Genomic DNA, 10794 nt, shown 5'->3' on the forward strand with positions numbered 1-10794 from the left:
AATCTTTATCTTATCTTTACCTTCAAACCTGCTCTACTCGTTTGTATATAGAAAAACTCGCAATCCATCTCATCTTATCATTATAATTTTTCTAAATTTTTATATAAAATATAATAAATAGTTTAATTTTTTCTAATTACAAAATAATAATAATATTAAAAATTAATATTCTAATAATATTTTATTTAATTCATATAAAATAATCTTTATTTCATTTCACCATTTTGTCTTAAACTTAACTGATTTTAAACCCTTTTTGCACAAAACGAACCCTTTGGTTCCATTCATGTCAGTCGGAACGATCCCGACATCTCATTGCAGAAAACTTGCGTGTATTATTTGTTAATTTCTCAGCAGCTTTAACTCACTAGACTAGGGTAATTATCGAAATTAATATTAGAACTGTACATATTTTGCTAATATCTCTCTTTTATTTTAATACAAAAAATTGTATCTCTAATTTTATTAATAAGATAGGGGTAAATGATTAATACCTTTTACAACCGGCATAAAAATTTTGAAGGTCACATGAATCTCAAAACCGAAATTCTTATAAAAACCTTTCATTCTAAGAAAAAAACTACTACTTGCATTTATTATTATAAAGTATCTATAACAGAAATAATAAAGCAAATATTCAAATGAGCTATATATTTCCATTTAAAATTTGGGAAACCATATTTATCAATGATAAAAATTCTATACAAATTTTTAGGGTAATTATAAAATTGAAGAGAAAGACAAAGTAATACTTGAAACTCCAAGATTAGTTAATCCCCTCGTTTCTATTTCAATGCCTGTGAAGCCTGAAGGCCAACAATTGGCTCATTTTTATTGGATGGCTTGCCTGTATTGAGGAAAGAAAATTCCTACTCATCATTCTCACACCACATACTACACGTAATTTTTTTATTTTCTCTTTTACTAAATGTGTAGATCTATAGATGATGAGCAGATGAAATCAATTAGTTTATGAAAAATACAACTAAATTTAAAAAAATAAATAAATAAAAATAAGTGTGATGTGTGAAAATGATGAGTAGCAAAACTCCTGAGAAAAATATCTCAAAGTTAATGTTAATCTTTACCAATAAGCTTGATCGATATTTTTATAAACTTATAATTAGCACTTCTTTTAGCAGCTTAATTACAGTACTATAATTTGGAACTGAAAGTAACCAATAAATCACTGATATTTCAGGTAATTAATTGTACGTGTTGGCAGTACTGAGACATCCATGAAGAATATATATAAATGTGCTAGCTGTACGTACGTGTGAATTCTCGCACACAACTACAAAAGATGATAATATTATCTTCAAAAGGAACAAGGAACCGTGAAATGTCTGTCAGGGAATCGATGGGGACAATTAAAGATCATCATGTAGCAGATCAAAGGAGACAAAAAAAGAAAAGGGTAAACACTACAGTAATTAGGACGTTCTTGATCAAACCGTGAAAATGTTCACGGATTATGATCATCACAATTCACAAGAAAGCTAGCGATCACTCACGGGCTATCATCTCTACATAACTAATTAAAATGCATCTCCATGAATATTAATAATGAATGAGGTAAGGCATGCATTTCACACACCTCCCATGAATTGTACGGCAAAAATATCAACAAAATCTTTGAGAGCTAGGCTCCTATATATCCATTTTTCAGTTGCATGCCTTTTGATCGCCATCTGGAGGCACATTGGCCCATTCGGATACCTAAACCCGCCCGAATAATCATTACTCTCCTTAACGATGATTGACACATATATCGGGATCACATGCAGTGTGAACAATCACTTATAGACACGTGTACGTATGATGATGCAAAGTTGTTGTACGTTGATCGATACAAAATATCTATTACAGTACTAAGTTACTAACCCAGCACGTACGCCATTCTTGTACTCGTGGGTAATTACTTAGCTAGCTAGACAGCTTTTGCCGTCATTATGGTTAAGGTAAACGTCCTCCATGTGATCCTTTATGCAGAAGTGATGCAGTCTATTAATTAATGTAATTCACGCATATGATCAGATCTATACTTTCACACACGTAGAACTCAATGAATCGAAAAGTGTTACGGTTATAAATTAATTTTTTTATGAAAATAAATTCATAAATTAATATATTTTTATATGATCAATTAGATTTATTTTAAAATAAAAATAATTTTACAATCTAACGTATCGCATCAAAATACACTAATTTGTAAGTTTATTAATTTTAAAAATTTTTTTGCGAATTTAACATTTCACATATGTCACTGCATGATGTTTTATGAATTAATAACTCAACGAATTACATCTGTAATGCTAAAGACCGTTATATTAATATCATTTCACTGACAGTAGCATGCATGAACTTTTGTTGTCAAAACTGTTAATGGTTCATGTATAGCTATGATCTGCCACGTTGCAATAATATTTTATAAAATGTGTCTTAATTTTTGCAAACAGATTTGTAGTCACCGAACGCCGCATGGCTTTATTTATTTGCAGTTTGCTTTTAGCAGAGACACTGAACTTGCACAAGACGACAACATTTCTCATGGGTATCATGTTGATCATCGTATATGTCACTAGTTCCTAATAGACCATTGTCTTGTTCTTTTCCGGTAGTTGCCCTACATCGTTAAAATAAGCTAATGCACAAGGCCAAAAGCCATCGGAGGATAACATGAATATTGTTGCATGTACTATTAAGTTTATATATTGGGTCGAATAATATCAATGCGTCATTAACAAATAATTGATGTTTGTTTTGAATACAAATTAGCACAATTTGTTGATATGTGCCCATCCATATATAATTTATATATATAATATGTATGTCTCTTGCCAAATACTAAATTAGATGCTTTTATTAACAAATGCAGCAGTGCCAAATTAATTGGTGTCTTAATTAAATTTATTTTTATATATTATATATATAGTGGGGGATTGATCGGCGTATCCATCCATCAAATTAACAAGAGTCAAGACCTCCATTATAAGGATGATGCGCTTAATTTGTCAAACCATTGTTATATATATTATATATATATACATGCTCCATTATTGAGATTTATATTGGTTAACGCTTGGAAATAGCATAACAGACTAGAAAGAGAAAAAACGTCATTTTTGACCCGCTATGGCAATTTGGACTTTGATCGGTGTAGTGTGGAGCTCCTGGCAGTGGTTCGGTGCAGCTGTACGATATCCATGTGTACATCCATGATAGTGAGCAATAAATAAATACAGAAAAAATAAAGAGACAGTGACTCGCAAATTTACATAATTCAACGTAATCCATACGTTCACGGGGGCTTGAGAATGGGAGGATGTACTATAATATGTTTATTTTACAATCTCTCATAGTCTCTCATCCTCGTTATACAATAGAAATCAGAGATCTATTATTTGGAGGAGACCTTGTTGTTCGTGCTCTAGTCGAGAGGTTGGAGAAGCCCCCTTAGGAAAGTTCAAGTTTGGCCCCTTTATTCTCTGCCCCTCATTTGCTTTATGTCACATGCATCTTCTCTTTTTCTCCTGACACATTTTTCATTTTCAGCCTTTTATCCCCTCCAATATGTATCCCTATTCTAGGATGTGCACATTGTTGGGATCCTACGTGTGGAGCTTAATTGTATTTGTGGTAGTCCGATTTAATGATCCGAGCCGACAAGAATTTGTTGCGATTTTTTAACCCGTTTTGACTCTAAGTCCGACCCAACCCGTTAATTAAGGTTTACTATATATTGTATTAAACTCTTACATAGCAGCTGCGCTATATTTTTTTATCATTAAAAAAAATTCTCTTAAATTTTGTTGATATAGACAAGTTGTTGAACCACCTAACCTTTAATTTTACTTTACTTTTTTTTTTCTCTTATCGTTCATAACACATAAATAATCTATATATTAATCAAACTAATACCGTAGCATAGAATTTGTTGAGAAGATCAAGTGCATGCATGCTTGGTAAAAAAGAAGCAAATAGCTCACTTTTTGGCAGTTTGAGGAGTATTCTAACTTGGGGTGATACACCTAAGTTTAGAGGTGATAATATGTAACACGATTCGTGAAACCAACACGAATACAATACGAAATTAGTGAGTTTGAGTTTGATCACTACAAGCAAACTGCTTATTTGTGGCCAACTATTTCTTGCGAAAATGATTATTTCTTGCTAAAATGAATCTGTTTTGTCATAAATAGTGAAGTTTTGAATACCATTTCGGTGACCATTTCAATTAAGATATTGGAACGAAATATTTTGGTACCGGTACAATTTCGAGATAATCTATATATAGATAAATTAATTATATATGTATAAATTATATTTCAAAATAACATCAATGCAAGTCTTAAAAAGTTTAAATACATATTTATAAAACCCAATAATATTTGTAAGTTCTCAATCCAACTATTAAAAAAAATAATTACTTATCCTCATCACGAAAATGAGAGTAGAGATTTGATTTTTAGTCCTCGAGAAAAGGGAATTAAAAGAAGTTAAGAAAATAGTTTTTATGTGTGACAATTAGAGTGAAAGTTCTAAAAATACATTAAAAATATAAAAATATACAATTTCGGCCGGTATACTGAAAACTAGCCAGTACACCGAAAACCAACCGGTATTGACCAAAACACATCGAAATGGCCAGTATTTGACTCTGTACAAAATCCCTATCTCACCCATATTGGTTACTGTCTAATACGGTACATACCGATTGGTACAGCCGGTACCAGTACATACCGACTGGTATAGTCGGTACCAGTTCTATATTCAAAACATTGATAAATAGTCATTCTCGTCGTAAATAATCAGTCACAAATGTTCGTTTTTCTTGTAGTGGATGTTAGTGGATTTTGGTCAAAACGGATTGATCCGTTAAGACACGATTTATAAAATAGATCAATAACAAGTCAACTTGCTTAATACAAAATCAGCCCGTTTTGATCCATTTAGAATTTATTTCAAAATTAAAATTTTATTATTGTTAATATTGATATTTCTCAATATGATTATTTTATTTTTTTATTGTTAGGATTGTAATTTTAGACCTATGCTCATATTTGTTATTGTAAATATATATTTTAACTTTTATGTAGAATTATATTAATCAGACCTAATGAGTTATGCATTTTAGTTCAATCCATTTACATGAAACAAACGAGTTTAAATGAGTCGTGTCATGTTAACATATTTTTAAATAATTATTAAATAGATTAAAATGGGTGACATGACACGACCCGTTATTTAAATAAGTTGAGTTAGAATTTAAAAATTTAACACGTTTAGCTTAATGAGTTAGGTTTAAATTAATTTATATAGTCGAATATTTAAGATTTAATACGACACGAACATAATTCAAAAACACAATTTACCATCCCAACTTTAGCTATAGTAGATAAAAAGAAAGATAAATATCACGTACGGATCGGACCACACAAGCTATATATAGTGTATCATTGACCATAGAAATACTAAAATTAACCTCATCAACGTCTATCGACTTTTCAAATATCGATCAAAGAGAACCTTCTATTTTCGACATTTTAAAAGGAACATTTAATGAGATGATCGTTTGATCCCACCACCTAACCTAGCTGCTGTTGCTGCCACCTTGGGACAATGATTATTTATATAATCAACGTCACCCAACAACTCACTCTATCTTTTCAACACTAGCATGCATCTTCCATCGTTCTAATTAATTAATGTATATTGCAAGTCAATTAGCTAGGGTCATGTCCATATATATATATATATATATATATATATATATATATATATATGCTTTCTAGCCACCTTGGACCACATTATTATTGCCAGCCAGCCAGCCAGCCATCCATCCGTAGACGTCCCCTCCGTCGCTCCTTAATTTTATCCAATATTTTAGTAATGCTTATCCCTTAGCATTTAAAATCATGTTTATAGCATGCACTAGTACTCGTGGCATTGAAAAGAGGGGAAAGACTAATTAAAGAGCTTTTTGCAATTTTGGAGATGCTTATCCTATGGCATCTATATGAAATTAATAAGACATGATATATATATGTGGTATGGGAAAAAGCACTTCGCAGCATCTATCTATATATATATATAGTTCACTGATCATCATTATATGCATGGGTGAGTGTAATGATTTGTTTGAGATGATCGAATCACAATCAACTTGCATATTTATTTTGAGTTGTAATATATATATATATATATATATTTATATATATCATGTACAACATGGATTGATTTTGACACTGCAACTATCCGTTCAAAAAGTAGTAGTCCATTTCACCACACACACATACATAGATAATTTCTTTTGGAACTTAAAAGTGATTTTAAGCCCATGCATCATTTCTCAAATTAATTTGATCTTGAGGTAGCTGAGAGTATTTTTGAAAAAATGATTGTTTATTTTATAAAAAAAAAAAAATACGTGCATACTTAATCATCTATATAATGTCATTTCATTGGATCGAATACAGCTCAAATGTTTTTTGAGGAAGCGATCGAGAGGTTACAAGGTGGTCCTAGAGCCGTACGTAATCGATATGATGATCAGTAGCCATAAAGGCAAGTCTAGCTCATACATACATACATACATATATATATATATATATTCAATTCAAACTCAAATAATTGTATGTACCCTTAATACATAATTCAAACGCTCAAAATAATTGAAAGTACGTACCCTTATTAATATGTAAATGTCCTAATATAATAGCTGTGGATGATCAGTACTCGTCAAAGTGGTCCTCAGCACTCCATTTTAGAGGCAAAAATAGAGTACTGGCCGTGGGGTTGCTGGCCTTTGTGTGTGTATATATATACACACAAAATATATATACATCCACGCACACATATGCCTAATTTGTTCCATTGCCGTTTGCGATTAGGCACCGTATGGTCACGTGTGCTTGGACTCTTTCTTCATAGTCAGAAAATGGTATCCACCTGGGTGCATGTTAGGTTCCTTCTTGGGTCCTCCATATTTATACACACACATATATATATATATATATATATATATATATATATATATAGTAAAACACCCTTCTGGGAAGGAAAAGAAAAAGAAAAAGAAGCTTAATGGGCAAAAGGATATAATATGGAGATCATCATGATCATCGTCAGTGTATATCAAAGAACATCATACAATAAGAGACATCTTCAAATTATGAAAAGATATAATTGCACATATATATAATCAATGTTATGATTTAAATCGCCAAGATTTTGACGTTTTACTTATTTTGCTTTCTTTTTTAAGAGTTCGATTTAGATGCGTGGTACGTAATATTTGATAGAAAAAAAAAATGTTATTTTGATTTTAGTTTATGTGCTGCATTTTTGCATTCTAAGAATGGGTTATAATTTAGAGGTAAAGAGCTGTTTTTCCTAATAATAAATTAATTATAAAATCAAAACTTGCCAATCCTTGATATCACAGTTAGAGTTATTTTATTCTCAAACTGGTGAATTCATGAGCACACCATCCTGCACATTATTTAAATGATCAATTTTGGCTTGTAAGATTCAAATTTTAAAATTTATTTTTTAAATCAAATTATGTCATGTAAGCACTTTATTAGGTATGCTCTACATATATACCGCATTGAAAATAGAATTTTTTTTTTATAGTTTCAAATATACTAAAAAAAAATTATTAATCATCTTTTAACGTGACAGTAAATAATTTATAAATAAATAAAAATAATAGATAATTTTTAATCATTTCATATCAGGTAAAAAAAATAATGAAACTCATAATTAAAAAAATATATATATGAATAGCATTCTGCTTAGAATAAACGATTGAGAATCATGCATTCCCACGTCTCTGTCGTATATTTATTTTGATATTAACGCGAGGCTTAACGTATCTTGCCGACGTTACAAAGATAAGTGATGAAAAACATCTGCCACTAGGTTGTCTAAAGTTCGAAATCTTCGAATAATGAGCATCCCCGTTGAAATTGACGGATCCATTCGCTGTCCTTGTTGACCATTTGACGCCATCTGCTACCTACTACCAAGGTGGGGTTTTGAACTTTTGATCCAAAGGTCAGTCTCTGTGCTGCTCTGTTAACTTGATGGGATTGAGGGATTCCCACAAGGCTTCGCTATCAGGTAGCTCCTCCTCTTCACTTCTGTTCTTCTTACTTTCTGTGGCTTTGATTAAAGTTTCACTTCTGTTCTTCTTAAGCATCTTATAAGATGCTTAATTGCATGTACCTACTTGATGTGCAAGTACAAGAGTCATTCTATTATTGTGGGTTTCGATGGTCTGGAGAATTTCATCAGTTAAGAATGAAAAGGAGGTATATTTTTGGGGAGAAAGTGAAATTGGAGCTTAACTGGTGATTGTTTTGAATGAAGTGTATAGATTATTCTTGCATACAAATCCACCATCCCTTCTAAGATCGTATTATAGACTCAAATCACTCGTATTATAGTCTTTCTCATTAAATCTTGACTGACAAATATTTCCTAATTCCTATCAGTTGCAATGAGATCTACTGATTTTGATTTTGTGGGATCTCAACTGAATTGTTAGGGTAGATTAAGTAATAATGTTTTCATACTTGATGTTGACAATAGTTTGGCCTACTTATTACCGACGTTTGCTTAGCCATGGTGAGAGGAAGTTCTTAATTTCCAAATTTTAAATTCGGAGGTCACAAGCTTCATAGAACAGCCTAAATTGTTGAATGAGAGAATAAAGCTCAACACGAAGATAATTCATCCAATAACCCACATACTAAGAAATACCGAGTTAATAAATGTTTTATGGTTCATATTTAGAGAAGGAAACCAACACAAAATCCCAAACTAGGTTGTTCCTGATTAAGGGATTAAAGTCGTGACAGGCCGTTATGGTGTAAGATGATTATAAGTTAGTCCTGCGAGTTGTTAGTTAGGTTACAGGAGAGACATCTGGTCAGGTTATGATATACAAGTATCTGTTCTATGTATATACTCATGTGAAAACGTTAATGATTGCTTTCAATGAGTCGTGACACAAAATTAGTTACGTGATCAAGACAACAGTAAACTATCGTAATGGCGATTGAACTCGAACTACCTTCAGGGATTTATATTCATCATATTCCCATTTCTTCATGATGGGAATGAGATAACGGTTGAGAGTTCTATATCATAGATAGGCCTTAATATGAATGTTAAATTCTGTTATTGTTGGGAAGTAGGGTTCTCTTTGTCTCTTTCTTGTAATAGTCAGTGAAGCAGAGGCTCATAGAAAACATATGCGGGACATGCATTTTCCAGATTAAATGTATCATGTGGCTCCATTGTACTTTAGAAAGGCCCATAAAGGTTGATATCCATCTTCTAATGTTGGCTTTATAGAAAGTGGGAGTCATTTCTAAGTGATGGCACACCTTTAAACTTTCAGTTAAAAGGAAAACCAAATTTTCCAATATCATCAATCGTGTCAATCAATTCCAATTGTTAACAATAGACTCATTTTGTGGACTTCTGGCTTCCATGTTAGGTGAAACGCAGTGGGAAATAAATGTTCTGTGGCACACATTCTTATGGTATATTCATTAATTAAACAACGGTCTATTATAATTGAAACTGAAGCTTCCCTATTAGCTCTAGCTTAAATACCACTTCCTCCCCATTCTCAGGGCAGGTTGTAAGTTTTAAAACCCAGTTTGTGCCTGCATAAATTAACAATAATGAGAATGTGATACCGAAGTCTGAAAGAAATGTTGAACCATGTGAAGAGTTTTGTAGACTAGTATTTTCTTCTTTTTTTAATTTTCTATTATTGAACTGTTTCAAATTTTGGAACCCAAGGCAATCATAAATCTTCCAACATCCACTTTTTTAACCATTCTGATCAACTTCATGGAACATTAAATGCATATTGAGAAGCTAGGATCGTTTTTCTGATATTGAAATATGATCTGTCACTAAGGTATCAAACTAATTCCATATGGAGTTCTATGAGAATGGAATATTTCTGAATACCAGTTCAAAATTTTACAATAAACTTGTAGCTTATATGTCTCGTTAACAGATTAATTAGTCATCCTTTTGTAACACCACTGGAGATCTAGAATCTGGGGGAATGGATTCTGAGACGGTAGTGCATAATGGTGGGTGCCACTGCAGGAATGTAAGATGGCGAGTCCGAGCTCCAACCAGCATTGTAGCTTGGGATTGCAACTGTTCTAACTGCTTCATGAGGACGAACACTCACTTCATCGTCCCTGCTGAAAGGTTTGAGCTTCTGGGAGATTCCAGACAGTTTCTTACAACCTACACCTTTGGTACTCATACAGCAAAGCACACATTTTGTAAAGTTTGTGGCATAACTTCATTTTACATTCCACGTTCAAACCCAGATGGAGTTGCAGTTACATTTAGGTGTGTCGATCCTGGAACGCTAACCCATGTTGAGATTAAGTATTTTGATGGGAGAAATTGGGACAGCTCATACAATCAGACGGGCATAGCTTCACTCTCGAAGGTGCAGAATCCGCCAGCTGAAGGGTCAGAGTGATCTCCACCTATATGTCCTGAAAACAGTTTAATTCGAACACAAGATGCTATTGGAAACAATTAGTTGTTTTGGAGGTTGATACCGTCTGGAATCTACTTCATGATATGTATTAACGGCAATGGAAATTTGTAAACCATCAATCATATGTGTTTGGTTAGAAATGCAAGAATTCAGTGGAAAAATCGGAAATGAGGAAGAATCTTTTCCAGCTATCATGTTTGACGTTCAAAGTCAAACATTCAAAGTTTTAGAGAGAGAATGCA

At 32.4% G+C, this 10794-nt stretch overlaps 1 protein-coding gene across 2 annotated transcripts; it reads left to right on the forward strand.

Moving 5' to 3' along the window:
- Positions 1–7909: 7909 nt before the first annotated feature.
- Positions 7910–10743, forward strand: LOC121248127 (centromere protein V). 2 transcript variants are annotated; one of them, XM_041146491.1, is made up of 2 exons: positions 7910–8127; positions 10026–10743. In XM_041146491.1, exon 2 carries the CDS (start codon positions 10097–10099, stop codon positions 10529–10531), a length of 435 nt encoding a protein of 144 aa, XP_041002425.1. In that variant the 5' UTR covers positions 7910–8127; positions 10026–10096; the 3' UTR covers positions 10532–10743. The 2 variants fall into 2 exon arrangements, with proteins under 2 accessions (XP_041002425.1, XP_041002424.1); XM_041146490.1 differs by having other exon boundaries at positions 7915–8127; positions 10046–10743.
- The last annotated feature ends 51 nt before the right edge of the window (positions 10744–10794 follow it).

Source organism: Juglans microcarpa x Juglans regia, chromosome 2D, assembly GCF_004785595.1.
Source record: "Juglans microcarpa x Juglans regia isolate MS1-56 chromosome 2D, Jm3101_v1.0, whole genome shotgun sequence".
NCBI lineage: Eukaryota > Viridiplantae > Streptophyta > Magnoliopsida > Fagales > Juglandaceae > Juglans > Juglans microcarpa x Juglans regia.